A 19,858-nucleotide genomic window follows, 5' to 3' on the forward strand; every position below is an offset into this window, starting at 1 on the left:
GAACATTACTAGATCCATCCCTATAGTCTGCATTCAGAACATTACTAGATCCATCCCTATAGTCTGCATTCAGAACATTACTAGATCCATCCCTATAGTCTGCATTCAGAACATTACTAGATCCATCCCTATAGTCTGCATTCAGAACATTACTAGAACCATCCCTATAGTCTGTAGACAGAACATTCATACAAGAATAATGATATGTGGGGATCACACCTGGAAACATCTTTGGACTAGTTCAGAGCAGGATAATTCATGGTGAGGAGAAAATTGAAGTGGATGTTTCAGAGGTGGACAGGAGAATTTAGAATGGACTCTTCTCAGCAGAACAATTGTCCATAGTTTAAGTTTTTTGTATTGTCCAACTGGATTTATTCTACTCTGAATTGTAAGTTTTCAAACTGCTCAGATGTGTCTCCTCTTATTGGTTTAAGAAATTATTGACTCGGAGTTTCTCTTACAGGTATCTCATCGTCACCTGAAAGGCAGCATTAAGAGGTTAAACTCCTGGTATGCAGTTCGAGATCGAATTGGATAACTCAGTCCTTGAGAACTATATAAGTAACACGTTACTCTTAAAGGAAACAAACACACGTGGAAGGAATCCAATACACAGAGCAAAGTCTGATCGAACAAGACTTCTCGCCGTCATGAAATCGCTTGTCATCTCTTTGTTTCTCATCCTGTTACTTTGGGAGCCGGGATCTCACGCTTTGAAAGTTCAGGTGAGTTTAATATTTAATTAATGGAAGGTCTTTAGTGGATTGTTATTGGAGGTAATGTTTAGGAAAACAGGCATGATATAATTGCCAGAGAAATTCTAATAATTCTAACTTGGGAGGACTAGCGGTGTTTGGTCTGGGGTACAACGGCAAATAAATAGCCCTATTCGAGACCAAATCAGCAAACTCTAGGGACTTTCTTACCTTTGTATTAAATGTTTTATGCAAATATTGCAATAAGTAGAATACAATTATAATGAAAATACATAGCATTGTATTGTGAACTAGCAGTCATACATCGTCTCAATACTAGCAGACAGCAATTACCCCGGGTAACAGAATACAGAGTGTGGCAGAGGAATGATACAATAACTCCAGGTAACAGAATACAGAGTGAGGATAAGGAATTATACATTTGCCACGGGTAACACAATATTGAGGAATGAGAACATGCACAATCTACCCCAGATAGAGCAATTTACCCCACTCTATTAAGGTCAAGGACCCACTTTGAAATGCTTTATTTATATTTTAATTCTTTCCCAGTTCTCCATGCACTGCCCTCACCCCCCTCTCTGCACTGGCCACAACGACTGGGTTCCTGACAATCACCCATTACCAATAGTGATGTCCCGAACAGTTTGCCGGGAACCGTTCGCCGGCGAACATAGCGTGTTCGCGGTCGTGAACACGTGCGATGTTCGGTCCGCCACCCCTATTCGTCATCATTGAGTAAACTTTGACCCTGTAGCTCACATTCAGCAGACACATTCCAGCCAATCAGCAGCAGACCCTCCCTCCCAGACCTTCCCACCTCCATGACGAATAGGGGGCGGACTGAACATCGCGCGTGTTCGCACCGCGAACACGCTATGTTCGCTGGCGAACGGTTCCTGGCGAACTGTTCGGGACATCACTAATTACCAATGATAATGTTTATAATAACTCATCATAAAATCACTTTCAGATCTGATAATACTGTGAGCGATTGGAATAACAGCTAACATGTAACCAGAATAATGTAAATGTGACAATAAGCAAACCTTTCTATACATTTTAACAGCGAAAAATCCTGATTGTTGTGGAATGTAATCAGTAATAGGTCCAGTGCTATAATAAGCCCTGGGTAAAATACCAGATGTCCCAGGTCACTAAACATTTATTGATTCTATTTGTGTCAAGGTGATTGCATGGCGTCAGGCCAAGGTCTCAATGGGGCAGGTAGTCTAAGCAGTGCTAAAACGCACCAGAAGGAAATTATGGTTTCTTCACTGACCTGGGCATTGAGGGAATTGACAAGGAAATTGCAAAGTTAAGGCCAAAATAACTGCATTGGAAAACTCCCCAACTCAGCTTTTACTGAGATCAATTATTTTGGTCTGAACTTTTCTAGTCCCTCAACATTTCCAGAGTCATGGTGGGCCTCATGATGTCCCAAGGAGTGGTAGAAATGTGCAGTGCATTTTATTAACTGGCATAAATTTAGTGACTCAAGGTATTTTTTCATTTCTTTTTAATTACTGAACTTTATTTAAAATGACACTAAAGCGCATAACCATGACAGCTTATCCTATTATTGCAACTTGTTGTATTGAATTATGTCTATGGGTGTAGTTCTGGTCAGACCATTTTCATTGGAGAACATGATGAACCGACAGCCCACCCTTTTGTGCTTGGAATGTGATAATGAAGACGTTACAATTTCTTATGAGCTCAATATTCACTAATCAGCCACAACATTAAAACCAGTGAGAGGAGAAGTGAATAACATTGATTATATCATTACCACGGCACCTGTCAAGTGGTGGGATAAATTAGGCAGCAAGTAAATGGTCATTTTAGCAGGAAAATGGGAAAGCGATAAGACCTGAGTGGCTTTGACAAGGGGCAAATAGTGATGGCTAGACGACTGGGTCAGAGCATCTCCAAAATGTCAAGTCTTGTGGGGGTGTTCTCAGTTAGCAGTGGTTAATACCTACCAAAAGTGGTGAAGGAAAGGAGAACCGCTCTTGACAAAGGCGCATGTGTGCGCCGAAACGCGTGTTGGGCATACCAACATACTTCATGTTTACTTAGACTTTGGCTTTCAGCATTCTATTTAATTAGAGGATGAGGGGGTTCTACATTGATTAGGTCTTAGATCTTTAGCTGGGACCCGAAAGGTCCTTTGTTATATCGGACAGATATCTTTCTAGTGAGTCAGAGTTAGCCTAGTGCCTATTTTTTTTATCAAGGAGTACGCTCTAGATAAATAGCATTCAGCTAGCTATGCTCCATAGATACTAGATGAGCTCTGTCTATACATTAGGACCGATCTCTCTGTATGTTTAGGTCCTGGCTATCCCTCACTACCGTCTGTTTTAAGATCACTTCGTAATTATTTATTTTTCTTTTTTCGTTTTTGGGGGGGATCCACTGAGTATTGTAATTGGGGCTTGGTTTATTTTGGCTAGCATCTCGACCGTACCTTTTGGGTTCGAGGTACCCTGCCGTCTTTTCTCCCAAATACTCTGGTAGAATCTCCACATTTCCCTGATGATTATTACCCCCTCTTTTCAAAGATACCACACTAACATTCCTTATTCTTCCCACTTTTACTGGCATACACCTGTTGCAATCATATGTGGGTTACAAAATATATTCTTTGGAATCATTTATTGTAGAAGGGTATCCTCTATTTTCCAGATTCACCCCATAATAATATTGGCTACTGATACACTGATACACTGTTGCCATAAATAAATTAGCAACAGTTCACAAGTACGTATATTGTTACTGTCTCAGTATTCAGCCGAGATGGTGTGCTATGTATATAGTTAGCAGAATAGCTGTAGGTCTTTATTTCTTTTAATCAAATTTTTTGTATTTTTCACTTTAACTGTATATACACCCCCTTTTCACCATGAGCTAATTAACCCTTAAGAGGGACTAATAAAGATTTATTATTTTGTATAGATACGTCCTATATTCCAGGACTGACACTTTGTAGCCATATATTAGTGGAGTAATTGATTACGGCCACATACAGGCTATTCTAGGTACCACAGGATTACAATATCTATTGCAGATTTATGGATGTTCCCTTGTAATTCAATGTGAATTGTAGTTCCTATAATGCTCTATAACTAGCAATGTATTATTGTATACTGGTGGAGCAGTTTACGTCTGGGGTATAGAGATTGGACTTGGGAGCACTTGTTTAGTTAACCCGTTCCAGTCTCTTCTTTATTTTCTAAAATAACATATGTATGTTTAGAAGCGATGACAAAGTATATACACAGAGACGTTCAATGTTCCAACAATGTTCCAACAAGATAAAAGCACGCCGGCCTGATAGAGTCCTAATGGGGGAAACTGAGGCCGATTCAGCACTGTGCGTGTTGCTGGCATGGCACAGTGTCTGCCTTTGATGTAAAACGCATACAGAAAACATGGATAATACAGAGGCTGTTTATCGAAGTGTCACAAAAGAAAAATGGTCCAGAATTGCCAAAGTGAAGCAGTTAGCATACAAAATAATGGAATAGCCCTACTGATTCTTCTGGTTCCCCACTTTCATAAATCCCACTCTCATAGTTTTTTGGTTTAAATTTAAAGTTTGAGTGTCTATTTGTTATAGAAAAAACTGTGTGAGTTAAATCCGTTACCATTTCAAACGCTGATATACGGAGAGCTATAGTAAGTTTAAAACCGAGGTCAGTGCCATCCAATGGTTTCACCGTTACCCCATTTACAGATCCCCAAAAAGTAGTAGGGATCAATTTAGGTTACCATGGAGAAGGTTGTTATTGTTGTGTTATTAGGGGGGGAAAAGAAACGTACACTACCAAACGGTGACATATAGTAAAACTGTCCTTATCAGGTAGATTAACCCCGGCTCAGCTAGCACACATAGAGGAAACATTGTGATTCTGCAATCTCTGATGTCTAATGTCTTGGTTACTCCTTTAGGTGGGGGAATTTACGTATACAGTGGAATCAGTGAAAAAATTGAAGAAACTCATGGATGAAGATGTGTCTCCTCATGATTTATGTAAAACGTCCAAGCTCCCTGAGGAATTTTTACCTGTGTGCGAGAAGGAGGATGCCCCCGATATCTTTATCAAACTGGGTACGTTCCCCCCCCCCAATATCTTTATCAAACTGGGCACGTTTCCACCCCCACCCCCACCCCCAATATCTTTATCAAACTGGGTACGTTTCCCCTCCCTCCCCCCCATGTCTTTATCAAACTAGGTATGTTCTCACCCCCCAATATCTTTATTAGACTGAGTAAGTTTCCCATAATCTCATTATTAATCTGGGTACATTTCCCTGATAGCGTTATTAATCTGAGTATGTTTTCTATGATATCTTTATTAGACTGGGTAAGTTTCCCCGATATCTTTATTAGTCTGGGTACGTTTTACAGATATCTTTATTAGACTGAGTACATTTTCCATAATCTCTTTATTAATCTGTGTACGTTTCCCCTGATAGCGGTATTAATCTGGGTACGTTTCCCCTGATAGCGTTATTAATCTGGGTACATTTCCCCTGATAGCGTTATTAATCTGGGTACGTTTCCCCTGATAGCGTTATTAATCTGGGTATGTTTCCCCTGATAGCGTTATTAATCTGGGTACGTTTCCCCTGATAGCGTTATTAATCTGGGTACATTTCCCCTGATAGCGTTATTAATCTGGGTACGTTTCCCCTGATAGCGTTATTAATCTGGGTACGTTTCCCCTGATAGCGTTATTAATCTGGATACGTTATCCCTTATAGCGTTATTAATCTGGGTACATTTCCCCGATAGCGTTATTAGTCTGGGTACGTTTCCCCTGATAGCGTTATTAATCTGGGTACATTTCCCCTGATAGCGTTATTAATCTGGATACGTTATCCCTTATAGCGTTATTAATCTGGGTACATTTCCCCTGATAGCGTTATTAATCTGGGTACATTTCCCCTGATAGCGTTATTAATCTGGGTACGTTTCCCCTGATAGCGTTATTAATCTGGGTACGTTTCCCCTGATAGCGTTATTAATCTGGATACGTTATCCCTTATAGCGTTATTAATCTGGGTACATTTCCCCTGATAGCGTTATTAATCTGGGCACGTTATCCCTTATAGCGGTATTAATCTGGGTAAGTTTCCCCTGATAGCGTTATTAATCTGGGTACGTTTCCCCTGATAGCGTTATTAATCTGGGTACGTTATCCCTTATAGCGGTATTAATCTGGGTACGTTATCCCTTATAGCGGTATTAATCTGGGAACGTTTCCCCTGATAGCGTTATTAATCTGGGTACGCTATCCCTTATAGCGTTATTAATCTGCGTACATTTCCCCTGATAGCGTTATTAATCTGGGAACGTTTCCCCTGATAGCGTTATTAATCTGGGTACGTTTCCCCTGATAGCGTTATTAATCTGGGTATGTTTCCCCTGATAGCGTTATTAATCTGGGTATGTTTCCCCTGATAGCGTTATTAATCTGGGTACGTTTCCCCTGATAGCGTTATTAATCTGGGTATGTTTCCCCTGATAGCGTTATTAATCTGGGTACATTTCCCCTGATAGCGTTATTAATCTGGGTACGTTATCCCTTATAGCGTTATTAATCTGGGTACATTTCCCCTGATAGCGTTATTAATCTGGGTACGTTTCCCCTGATAGCGTTATTAATCTGGGTACGTTATCCCTTATAGCGTTATTAATCTGGGTACGTTTCCCCTGATAGCGTTATTAATCTGGGTACATTTCCCCTGATAGCGTTATTAATCTGGGTACATTTCCCCTGATAGCGTTATTAATCTGGGAACGTTTCCCCTGATAGCGTTATTAATCTGGGTACGTTTCCCCTGATAGCGTTATTAATCTGGGTACGTTTCCCCTGATAGCGTTATTAATCTGGGTACGTTTCCCCTGATAGCGTTATTAATCTGGGTACGTTACCCCTGATAGCGTTATTAATCTGGGGACGTTATACCTGATAGCGTTATTATTCTTGGTATGTTTCCAGATATCTTTATTAAACATTCTCTCACTCTCAGCCTATAACTGAGTGGCCAATGAGAGAAGTAGTACATACTTATAGTTATGGTGCTTTGAGTGTTCCTTTAAATTGGATATATGTCCCCCTATATCATTATTAAAGCTAGTTATGTGTTACCCTGATACTTAAAAATGTTGCATTTTAATTAGGTAACATGTCCTATTTCCGAGAATGATTATAATGTATTTCTTCACAGTAGAAGCTGCGTTTAGTTTTGACGAATGTGATCTATGCGCCAATCCTGCGTGTCCTGATTGTCCTTGATCTTAGTGCATTGACCCAGCTCCAATTGTGGAATTATCCTCCAGACCACTTGTCTCCACTCCTGGTAACACGTTCTGTTCTCCATGGAACCGATGGCAGATTAAGAGAGGCACCCTACCTCATAATTATCTATTTAAATCGGACTCTCGTTTCATGTTTAAAAGGACAAAACCAAGCCTGTCATGTCTCTTATCTCAGCATTGCACTAAATTACTGCATCCAAAGCTCGAGAGTGAATTGTGATGCTAACCATTTAAACTGATCCAGTAAGCGTTCTGTCTAATCAATATGGCCCATGGTGGGTATCAATCAGAGGTCTAATTATTTTCCTTCAGTCATTCCACAAGAAACGTACTCTGAATTTATATAAATAAATCTATTTCTGACGCGAACTACAAACCACGCGTCTTATTTTTACTCTTGTCCTTAATTTGTTAAGTGAAGATGTCTGAATGGATTTTTAAGATGTTTTACTTTGTACCAAACACTCCTTCCCTATGTAATCCAATTTTGCACGAGTTAATGTACAGATACAAATCTTGACATCATTAAAACATCATTTTTTTTTCTCTTCCAGTGTGATTATAAATAATGTCTGTTAGCTATACATCAACAGATTGTTAGATATATGTGGTCTATTTACTGAACCAGAAATTGTGGATTATTGAAAAGTGGATTTTTCAAATTGTAGGACAAAATCGAAAAATTATCCATACTCAGTTGTTATATATTGTTTAGATTGAGCCTGTTTTTCACAGTTCCTACCTGAGCGTAGGTAGGGTTAGTATCTTAGGATTCCAGCTGGGATGATTAATGGCTGAGAATGATGGGAGTTTGTAAGGAACCCTGGTATATCCTATACCCATTTGGTAGTTCTCTCCAGAATGGCCAGAGTAGCAGTGAGTATAACTCTCCGTTCGGTAAAATAAAGTAAGTGATTCCCATACGAAATAACAGCTTCCCAAGTAGATTCCCTTAGTAAAGCAGACAAGTACCCAAACATCAGCCGAAGTCTAGATGAAGGGTATAACAGAACAGAAGTTTAATGATGCCACACTGGCTTTTATGCAAGTCCCCGTGCAAGGGGACCTCCCACAGGAACATAAATCATGCAGCCAATCATAAACAGAGAAATACTTAAACACTCCCAGTATAAGCATATAATCCCCTCCTCTGTACCTGGAGATAATTGAGGCTGATAAAGTAATAACTTAATTATCTCCAGGCAGAAAAATCTAAATTTTACCCAACTTTTAAAACACCCCTTAAAACATAAGGTATCCCCACAAATGTCAAATCCCCTGATAGCCCTTATCTGGGTGACCAACATATCCAAAAATCACCCAGATCAGTTTACGAGTTTTCGAATTTCATGGGGTCTTAGGTGACCGGCTAACCACGAGGCTCCTGCCCAGGGATCGATCACCATGCCATTCCCCCCACCCCCCTTTCTGGTTCTGTGATTTAAGTCAGGGATAGCTAAAAACAGGACTACAATTATTTTGATGCTGTGCTAGTCAAGGATGGTTAAGCATCATGGGAGTTGTAGTTCAGAAACTAAAGAATCAATTTTTGGGGCATTTTCTGCTTTTGCGTTGTTTAGGTTCAAGACACTCAAATTGCTATATAGAGATGTTATATATATTTTGGTTTACATACTCATTAGTAGAACATAAGCATTTCAGCATCTGAGTCTTGGAACCAGGCAGTACCATGTCTTGGGCCGGCCCTGGTCGTATGGTACGGTCGGGCTCCCCTCAAGCCTGTCACTGTATGTAACATGTATGTAACGTGGATGATCGGACTGCAGGTAGAGAGGTGGATCTTGGGTGAGTTCCCACACTTTTCCCCCAGGACTTGACCCATGCTCCTGCCCAAAACAGTTCCACAATTTGGGTGGTTTTGCCGGTCTAGTTTGAAAAGTCTCAAAAACCGAATAAATCTACGAACGGTTCCCCTTGGCTCCTAGCAGCGATTGTTCCCATCATTCGTATGAACAAAAGTACCAAATAGCGCTCTCATAGGTTCGGGAAACAAAGATCCAGTGTTCGTACGTTGGGACTGGTGTTCGGGAAGTCGAGTGCCTGCTTTTAGTTCCAGACACTCGACTACCAAGTCCCGCTGCCTTTGTTCGCACAAACAAGATGGTCGCCGTTTTATCAGCCACGTGGCGTTCGACAATACGAAGGGCGGACGCACAAGGAGAGGACGTAAACAATTGTTTGCTTTGAAATTAATGAGCCAGGGGGTGGTCTCTGTTCGGTAGTTACAGCTACCGAATGAAATTAAATAAAATAGGCGAAATGACTTCGTGATTTTTTCACAGAGTTATTTGGAAACGATATAGTGTTTGGCGAGTGCAGGTCCATAACCAGGCCCATGGCACTTCAATAAATGACAACATGTATTTATTGTACCGAGGGTAAGTGGCAGCGAACCACTCACAAAGTCTGCGTATCACAGGACCACTTACACAGGAGTTTGTGATTATTACACGTGTGTGACTTGGCAGCTGGCATGTGTATGTGTGTCTGAAAAGCTTCATCACAATATTATATCATCCATTTTACCTTCCTACTTACCTCAATATTATTTATACCCAATATTATATCATCCATTTCACCTTACTACTTACCTCTATATAATTCCTCTTACCTCTATACAATAAGTTAAAACCCCAATATTATATAATCCATTTCACATTCCTACTTACCTCTTTACAATAAGTTTATACCCCGATATTATCCCATCCATTTCATTTTCTTTCTAACCCATCATATAATCTTGTTATACCAAAATATATCTCACTTTCCTAGTCTCCTGTCTATACATCTTATAATATTATGTCACCTGATAAGTCTATAATTACTCAGCGCTTCCCAATACAAACTCAGTAGTTTCACCTTATGTCACACATTATCTCCCTGTGTCTAGCCTACTCTTTCCTTTTCCTATATATTGTCCACAAAATGACGTCAAAGCTCATTAAAAAAAGCTCATTTTTATATATTTGACAGAAACAATTGTGTAGGAAGCACAATAAGGGGGTCACGTCCTAAAAATCAAAATGAAACTAATTTAAATACTAAACGCAAGGAAATCGAATAAAACACGTATAAGTTAATAAGATACAAATGTTAAAAGATACTGAAACACGTCACAGGATAATGTGCTGGTACTGGCATTAATTGATTTTTTTTAATTTTTTTTTTTTATTCTTTATTTTTGTTGTGCATGGTAAAATAGTCGGCTCACTCAGCCACAATAGCAGTCGTAAGCTCAGAACAAACATCAGAAACATAACATGGTATAGAATATTCAGCACAAATTTTACATTTTGTTGTAGGGAACAGGCTGCACATTTTTAGATAACATGCATAACATCAAGTCTAATACAGTTTAGGCAGTGGCAGTAAAAGAGTACATGGTGGTATAGTGACATTCGGCAAGGTGCACGCTAATAGTTCAGGTACAGGCAAGGTTGGGAGGTACTGCACTGAAGTGCTTTTACGATAGCATCATGCTTATTAGCCAAAAAATAGCATATGAGAGGTACAAATAGCAAAGGTCATTTTGTTTATAAATTTTTAGTTCGTTAGTGCATGAAGAATGTAACAATCTGGGGTGCCTCGCCATAACGGCGGTAGGTAACTATAAGGCCTCGATACGCAACTTAGCATTGGGAGTACCGTGCACATTTTTAGGAAGTACCATGACAATAAACAGGATATTTAAACATTTTAAAAGTTGAAAAGAGAAAGAAAATTAAGTGTTGTCAAAACTTGTAGTAACATGCGGGCTTTAAGTGGTGAGGGTTTTCTCTTAGGGTGCGTGTTAGTCAAAGTGTGAAGGTAGTATGCAAGAAAACTCGCTAGTCAGTCAGTGTACCTACTGTGTGTCTTCGTAACCTAGAGTGGTAAACAGGCTTAGGGTAGTATACGTGGTGGTTCTTGGTTAGGGTGCGTGTTTGGCATGATTAACTTTTACATATCAATCGTGTTTGTTGCGCCGCACTAGCGGTGGACAGTCTGTGCGTTGTTCGTAGTAGGGAGTATATGTATCTTTGTGGACTCGCCAGACATGTGAAAGCTTGCTAAAACATCTATAAAAGCATGCATGTACAAGCTGTGTGGTGTGAGTTAGGTTCCATGGTGAAATATAGCATGTGTTGCATGTTAGTGTTGTAGTTTGTTTCAGGTTAACAATCCGATAGGAGTGAGTAGCTTGATGTGAGAGGCGCTATATCTCTGTGTGAGGTATGTAGTTGCATGAAGGTATGGTTGCTGGGAAAGCACTGTTGTGGGGCTAATGATGAGACTCATTGCTGCTCTGGGGTTAAGTGGGAAAACATATCTCAAGTCCACAGTGAAAAAGGGCAGTGACACTGCTCGGTGGGTACAGTTCTGTATGGTCTCCGTCTTCCCCGGCAACCATCACCTGCCAGTCTGCGGGTCCTCGTTCCACTCAGCCGATTCCTTGGGATGGCAGGTTCTCTAAGCAAGCTTGGAAGTTGCTGGGGTTGTTGGTGGGGAATGCCACAGGGAGGCAGGTTTTGCGCTGTGGAGGTGAGGTGGGGTGCAGGTAATCCATACTGCCTGGCAGACTCAGGTGGGTGGTAGTGTGTTGGAGCTCCCGTGTGGTGCTGTGGGCCAACGTGTATGGTTGGGGTCGGATGATTTTACCTTGCATCCCCGTGTGGGGCCCTGCCGCTTTCCGTCTCCAGTGTGATGGCCTTGGTATCGAGGGCGGTGATGCGTGGCCTGGGTAAGGTCCCCGGTTAAGTCCATGAATCGGTGAGTCTCTAATGAGTCCCTTAGAGTATCTCTGAGCCTGTGAATGGTGCTGTAGTTTGTGACTCCTCGGTCCAGGTGAGTTGGGAACCTGGAGTCGGTCTTTGCCCGATCGTCGTGCCGTGCAGCGGCGGCATTTGGGGTAGGCATTTCTGTGGTGATGCCCCACTCGTGTGGTCTTGGATTCTGTATGGCGGTGCAATCGCCGAGTCGCTTGGTGGGGATCGATGGGTGATGGTCGCTGTAAGGGAGCAGGGGGCCCAGGAGGGGCAGGTAGACGTAGCCTGCCCTCCAGCTTCCTCCAGAATACCTCAAAGTGGTGGTTCAGTCTTGTGAGGACATCTTGCGTGGCGTTGATTGAGTCGGTAGCACACGCTGTGTCCGCCATTTTAGGTGGGCCTCTGATTGTTGTCGTGGGCGACATTCCACCTCTCAGCTTTCCTGGGACAACTGCCCCTGGGTGGACCGGGATCACCCCCGCCGGTCCTGGGGGGGGGTAACAGGGCTTGTTTGTGCAGCGAGCAGCCTCAGGGCGCCTCCGGGTTAGGGGAGCGGCCGCCTCCCCCGCCCGGCGTATACCAGGCCGCAATGCCGTATATGGTTCCATCTGGCTCCGATCAAGTAGCAGGACGTCCCGCTGTGTGCCCCTTGGTGTGGATGGCCAGTGGGCATCCAAATTTGCTGGTTGTGTCGCTTGTGTGAGCCCTTTGTTGCTCATTTCGCCAAGATTGTGCAGGAGCTTGTGTAAAACGTGTCTCTCCGCCATGATGGTCAGGCCCCGCCCCCCCATTAATTGATTTTTATTCTATTTATTTAGCAGATTTATTTCTGCAACATATTTATAAGTGAGTAGGCCCCATACCATATTGTAATTTATAATTAGTTAAAGGAAGCAGAACACGTTTTATAGTGGTTTTAAGGCTTGTCGAGATCGTTGCTTGGGTTGGTTCAGCTTTGCACAAAAGTCGCAAAGATCCGGGTTCTGCGCAATTCGACCTGAGGAAAAAAAAGAAAAACAAACATTAAAATAAACATTAGTGGAACACTAGCAGGGTTCAACATGAATTAAGAGAATTTTTAATAAATATAATAATAATTTAACATATAAATATGGGTCATTGCCCCCATACTCCGCCCTCGCAACCGCATCCTTCTTTTAATATAACGGGCAATGACCCCCAACATACCAACACATAAATATATCTTTAACAATTTTCAACCTTATTCCAACATAACCATTTAAGTGCCAACCATAAATAACCACGGTAGGGGTATACCCGGATACCCCTACCCCACCAGGTTCTGAGCCACCTCCAGGACTCGAAACCTACCAACCACCAGTGACCACAATTTCCATGTCCGTGACGTTCCTCATGGGAGCCTATTTCCTCCTCCTCGGCTCCCTAACCCGCCACGGGCTCAGACCTTGACCCCTTAAGCTGTCTGAGCTCCCCCACCCCGGAGAAAGAGTGCCCTTTGCATCCCCTCCTGCAGCCCCAGGTTCAGCAGGTCCCAGCCCACAGCTGACAGGTGAACGCCGTCCGGGCGATAGTACCCTGGCAAACCACCTTCCAGTTCCACGTGTCTCACCACAACTCCCCCCAACTTCCTCACGAAGCTAGCCATCAAACTATTTTTTTTTTTTTGACATTCTTTATTTAGTTTTATGTTTAGGTAACAGTACAAACATTTTTTTTGACATAACAATGGTTTGCTAAAGACCCCATCTAGTATACCCTTCCCCCGTGTCATTCCCTCCGTTGAGTTACTGGCCTATTGTTGGGGCTCCGCAGGTGATTGAGTCCGTGTGGGTTGGTGGAGTCGGCCCCTGGAGGTCAACTAAGGATGTCACTATTCCCAATGCCCACCCCACGGCCCCCACACCCACCCCGTGGTCTTGGGGGGGTGGCAGACCGGGGGGTGCATTTCGATGTGCGGTTGGGTTGTGGTTCCTCGGTTCGAGGTGTGGGTCGTGCCCGTTCCCCTAGGGGGAGGGTGGTAGGTGGAATTGCCCTGTGGAGCGTCAGTTTCCCTAGGGTCGCGGCCTCGTCGGCCTGATGTACGGGCAGTGTCTCCCACCATCTGTGTCTTGGGGATGGGTGTCGTAGCGTCCCTGAGCCGTCCTGGGTGGAGAGAGCCACCTTTGGGCTGCCTGCGTCGCTTATGTCTTGGCCGGGGGTAAGGGGTCCCTGTACGGGTCACCCCCCTGAGTGATCCTATCAGTACTATGGTGGGGCCCACTGGTCTCGTCCGATGTCCGTCTAGTTTTAGAGCCCGGCTATGTCCTATCGCTTGTCTAGTTGTGTGCAGCGAGTGTGTCTCTCCCCGCTCTGTCTCCCACCCGCTTATGTCCGCCTATGGAGTCTGGTGTCGCTATGCTACTCGCGCGGGCCTATCGGTCCCCCTCGTGGCTGCGCTCAGGCCTCGGGAGGCTAGTCTTGTGTGGGTGGGGGCCCTTAACGTACATTCCGAGTCCTATTGGTTGGGGGGGGTGTCAGTCGAGTCCTGTTGGTCGGGGGGGGTCAGTCGAGTCCCGGGCGCGAGGCAAGGGTAGGGGGTGGAGGGGAAGGGGGGGGAGAAGGGAGAAGAAGAAGAAGAAGAAGAAGAAGGAAGGGAAAAAAAAAAAAGGGAAGGGGGGGGTCTGCGTCCCTGTGTCTCACGTTCCCCCCTATGCATCCCCAGCTCCTCCCCCAGGTCCCTGGCTGGCCCGCCCCGGCGCGTCCCGCCCCCGGTCCGCCATGTAGATGATCCAAGGGGTCCACAGTTGGGTGCAGCGCTCCTGAGTCCCCCGTAGCTCAGCCGTGAGGGTCTCCATCGTGTATGTTTCGTCCACCTTATCTATCCATTGTGATATCGTGGGGACATCCGCCGACTTCCATCTGGCTGGGACCAGGCTCTTGGCCGCATTGAGGAAGTGCCTAATTAGAGATTTTTTGTAGCGTGGTATCGGCATCTGCGTGTGGTTGAGCAACATAGGCATGGGTTCCATGGGTATGTCTTCGTCTAGGATTTCCACGAGTTTGTCATGGATCTGTTGCCAGTAGCCTGTGATCCGGGGGCATGCCCACCACACGTGTAGGTCTGTTCCCTCGGTGGCGTTGCATCGCCAGCATGTGCCATCTGATGTCAGCCCCATGGATCTCAGTTTGGATGGGGTCCTGTACCAGCAGGTCAGGACTTTATAGTTAAGTTCCTGCATTTTGGTGCTCAGTATCCCTTGGTGCGCTAGGATATGTATCTTCCCCCATTGCTGGTCCGTCAGGGCGACCCCCGTAGCCTGTTCCCACTTAGAGTGGAAATGTGCCGGCGTCCCTTGGTCAGCTGACCCGAGCATTGCATAGAGTGTCGATATTCCACGAGTCAAATGTTCTCCATTGGAGCAGAATGCCTCGAATTGTGTGGGGTCTCTGTGTAGTAACTGTTTCCCTTGGAGAGTGGCGTAGTAATGTTTAACCTGGTGGTATCGGAATTGGTGTAGGCCCGTGGGCCTGGTATGTGTTGTCATGGCGGCACATGTTTTCATTTCTGTCCTGGTACACCACGCCCGGAGGTGTTGGGCCCCCCTCCCTCCAAAACCTTCTATGTCCCGCATTCGCAGGCCGTCAGCCAGTTCCGGGTTGTGTATTACCGGTGTCATGGGCGCGGGGTAGGTCGTGAACTGCAGCTTGTAGCGGATGGTCGACCATATCCTCAGTGTCGCCCCAATAAAGGGGTGGTTCCTGAGTTCCTGATCTCGCATCGGGGTTCGTGTCCACACCACCAGTGGGATCCGTCCCCCCGCCCACGTCCGCTCCAGGTGGACCCATTGTTTGTCCGTGTCCGTCACATGCCAGTCGATGATGCGGGAGAGATGGGAGGCTTGGTAGTATCCCTGTATAGATGGCAGTCCCGTGCCTCCACGATGTTTCGGGAGGGTAAGTTGAGCCCTCCTCACTCTCGGTGGGCCCGACGACCACACAAATTTCAGTATCGCAGAGCCCAGGGACCTGAAGAAGGCTTGTGGGAGAGCTATTGGAATGGTCTGGAACAGATACAGCAGGCGTGGTAGCAAGTTCATCTTCACTGTATTTATCCGTCCAAACCATGATACACACAGCTTCCCCCAACGCATCAGGTCCGTTTGGAGTGTGCGGAGGATGGGGAGAAAGTTCTCCTGGTAGAGCCGGTCCAGGTCCCTCGTCAGCCAGATTCCGAGGTATTTTAGTCGTTGCGGGCACCACCGAAAGGGAAAGCGTGCCTCCAGTTGTTCCACCTGCCCGTGAGTCAGGGATATGGGGAGAGCTTCCGACTTTGTCGCGTTAAGTTTCAAGTTTGAGAGTGCTCCATATGCGTCGAAAGCCGAGAGTAGGTTAGGTAACGAGACCAGTGGTGTTCTTATAAAGAAGAGGAGGTCATCCGCGTAGGCTGCCACTTTGTGTTCTCGGTCGCCCTGGGTGATCCCCGTAATACCCCCATCCCGTCTGACCGCCTCCAGAAATGGTTCCAGAGAGAGGGCAAACAGGAGGGGGGACAGGGGACACCCCTGCCGGGTCCCGTTTGTTATCTCAAATGTCGGGGAGAGAACCCCGTTGATCCGGAGCTGGGCCCTCGGGGTCTCGTAAAGCGCCGCGATCCATCGCAGTATGTTGGGACCGAAACCCATCCTCCGTAGCGTGGTTTGTAGGAACTGCCAGTCCACCCTATCAAAAGCCTTCTCGGCGTCGGTGGAAAGGAGAAGGCTACCCCGGTCGGAGTGCTGTTGTGAGTGCATGATGTTAAGTGCCCGGACCATGTTGTCCTTGGCCTCTCTCCCCGGGATGAAGCCCGTTTGATCCGGGTGGATTAGAGTGGAGACCAGTCGGCCTATGCGGGTCGCTAGGATCTTTGTGAATAGCTTAAGGTCCGAGTTTAGCAGCGATATTGGCCTGTAACTGGAGCATGCGGCCGGGTCCTTGCCCTCCTTGGGTATGACCGTTATGGTTGCCAGAAGGGTGTCCCCCTGAAACCGTCCATCCTCCAGAAGCGAGTTCAGGCCCAGCAGCAGCTCTGGCAGCAGTATCTCTCCGAAGGCCTTAAGGTAGCGTGGGGGTAGCCCGTCTGGTCCCGGGGCCTTGTTGAGCGGAGTGTTTTTTAGGGCCCCCTGTAGCTCCTCGATCGTAATGGGGGATTCAAGTTCCTCGCTTTGTTCTTGTGTGAGAGTCCGAGTAACGTGCTGATCTAGGTATGCTTGTATCTGCGTTTGTCTCCTGTGTGTCTCAATGTCTGTTCTGTCAGGTGTAATGTTGTAGAGTTTGGTGTAATATTCCCGGAATTCTCCTATTATTTTGTCGGGGACTTGCGTGAGGGGACCACTGCGCGTCTTGATTTTGGTAATGTGGCTCTGGCGGCGTTTCTGTTGAAGCATTCTGGCGAGCAGGCGGCCACACTTATTGGAGAACTCATAGAAGTGGCGGTTGGACCTCCTCAACGAGTGTGCCAGTTGCTTTGACAGTTGGCGTTGTAGGGCCCGTCGGGCTTCCAATAGCGCTTGGTATGCTTCTTCTGAGTTTGTGGTTTTGTGCTCTTGGTCTAGCTGGGCGACCCGCGTATGGAGATCCGTTAGGAGCCTGTGTAGTTCCTTCTTTCGCGCTGTGCCGACCTTGATAAAGTGTCCCCTGATTACGCACTTATGTGCTTCCCAGCGGGTCAGGTGCGATGTCTCCATGGGGTCGTTTTCATCGAAGTATTGGCGAAGCACTGTTTTAGCGTCCGCAAGGGCTATCGTGTCGGTCAGCAGTTGGTCGTTCAGTTTCCAGTGCCGGCGCGTGGGCTTATGGAGGGGGGACGCCATGACGGCCAGGACCGGTGAGTGATCGGACCAGTTAGCAGGGAGGATCTCACACGAGTGTAGCAAGTGAAGGTACTCCTGTGAGATAAAGATGTAATCAAGCCTACTGTGTCCACAGTGTACTGGGGAGTAGTAGGAATAATCCCTCACCTCCGGGTGAAGGACCCGCCATCCATCCGCCAGCCCTGCTGTTCGAAGTGCCGTCTGAGTGGCCCGGAGGCAGGTTCCCGACAATGAGCTAGTGCCCCTCGAGGTGTCCATTCGGGGGTCCATTGGGACGTTAATGTCGCCTGCGAGGATCAGGAGCCCCTCCCGAAAGCTTTCCAATAACCGTAAGGTATTAGCGAGGAAGCGGTGTTGTCTGGCATTGGGGGCGTATACAGAGGCGAAGGTGAAGCGCCGGTCCGCTATTGTGCCTTTAAGGAACAAGTAGCGCCCATTCGGGTCCGCCTTTTCTTCTATGCAGTGAAATGGCACAGTGCTAGCGAAGAGGATGGCCACTCCTGCTTTCTTGGAGTCTCCGTGGTTGGCGAAGTATCCCAAGGGGTACCTCCAATCCCGAAGTGCCGGGGCGCTACCCCCTGGAAGTGGGTTTCCTGGAGGAATGCCACCGACGCCCTGTCTGCCCACATTGTTCTCAGCAGGTGCGACCTCCGTTCCGGTGTATTCAGACCCCTAACATTGTTGGACCAGAGGCGCAGGGGCGCCGGGGCGAACCCCCCAGCCCCCGGGGAGGGCATGAGGGCAGGGACGGCGACGCAGGGAGGGGGAGGAGAAGGGGTCGGGAGGGGGGGGGGGAGTCCGGGTGTGTCTGTCTGGTGTGGTAGGCTCGCGTATAGTCGGTATCCTCAAGTCGCGGTGTCGCGGTGGGGTGGTTGCGTCTGTGATCGCGGGGTGAGTGGGTCAAAAGAGGTAAACAAACACAACAATGAAACTATGTACAAAGGTTGACTTGACTGTCTAGGTGGCGGATCCGGTCTGGGCGTTCCGTGTCTTAAGTTAACAACCCTTCCGTTCCCCAGTCCTAGTGTGATTTACAGTCCGTCTGTGGGTGTGCGTGCGGCCTGCAATGTGGGCAGGTGTGAAGGATGGGTGTGTCCCCAGATAAGAACTACCTGTCCTGTATATATGTGGTTCCATCGTGACCTCCCCCCTGGCCCTCAGCGTCTGTCTGGGCCAGCCATTACTAAGTTGCGGTCTGGTTTGGGAATATACTGGTCAGGTTCCCGTTCTGATGCTATCATGGTGTGGGGCAGTGTCGGGCGGGCTGCTCCGGCGGGTCTCTCTCGGTCCAGTCTCCCACAACCCAGGGGACTTAAAGGTCTGGGGCGAGGGCAGGCGGTCGCCGCTAGTCGGTCTCCGCTGGTGGCCCCGGGACAGATCCCCCCCCCCACCAGCCCCCCAAGCTTGATCCCCCCCGCAGCCCCTCCCCCCCCCGCAGCCCCAGACCAAATTGACCCCCATCCCGAGTCTCCCCGGGTGCTGTCCAGGCACAGAGCGTACAGTTCACTTCCCCGAGTCCCACTCCCCGTCCCCACTCCAAGTGCCCTCACAGCCCACCCAAAACCCCGGGCAGGGGCTACCGCTTCCGGTCCCTATTCTAACTCGGGGGGTGGGGGGGTCGCTGGTGTGTGTAGAGTGCCACTCAGTGATTTGTGGTTGGCTCCCGTTCGTGGCCTTACTTGCTTATATGCGACTGCTGTCTAAGTATAACAAAGTGCCATGTGGGATGTGTGTTATGTGTCCACAATGAGCGTTACCAGCTTTCTTGGGGGTTGTGTGCTCAGGCCAGTGGTTGCATGAGCTGCCCATCCATTATCTGCTCAAACGCGCTGTGTGCTATCCTCACAATATGGACCTTGAGAGGCCTCTTGTTCGTGTGAAATGCTCCTCTGAATGGGCGGCCGCGGCATCACGCACAGCCCAATATTGGCAATAGGCCTATGCTTCTGGGATAGGGCCAGTGAGCTTCGCAGTTAGCACTGTTGCAGTTCAGTTATCGCAATCTAGGGGACTAGGATCAATGGGTTCAGGAGGGACTGACTTCTAGGGTTATCCTCCGCTGGGGGGGGGGGGGGGGAGGGGGGCACAACGAGTACTACAGTCACGGTTACATGGGGCACCGCGGGGCAGGGAGCCAGGGACGTCCTGCCCGGCAGAGGAGGCGGCTCCGTTGATGTTCATGGGGTTGCTTCGTCCTCCCACCCCACCTATGCTAAACTATCCCGCTAG

General features: G+C 47.0%; 1 protein-coding gene across 1 annotated transcript; it reads left to right on the plus strand.

Moving 5' to 3' along the window:
- The first annotated feature begins 625 nt into the window (after positions 1-625).
- On the plus strand, positions 626-7,030 carry LOC134576728 (guanylin-like). The gene is made up of 3 exons (XM_063435444.1): positions 626-728; positions 4,677-4,836; positions 6,963-7,030. Exons 1-3 carry the CDS (start codon positions 654-656, stop codon positions 7,028-7,030), a joined length of 303 nt encoding a protein of 100 aa, XP_063291514.1. The 5' UTR covers positions 626-653.
- Positions 7,031-19,858: the final 12,828 nt, after the last annotated feature.

The sequence above is a fragment of the Pelobates fuscus genome, chromosome 11, assembly GCF_036172605.1.
Source record: "Pelobates fuscus isolate aPelFus1 chromosome 11, aPelFus1.pri, whole genome shotgun sequence".
Classification (NCBI taxonomy): domain Eukaryota; kingdom Metazoa; phylum Chordata; class Amphibia; order Anura; family Pelobatidae; genus Pelobates; species Pelobates fuscus.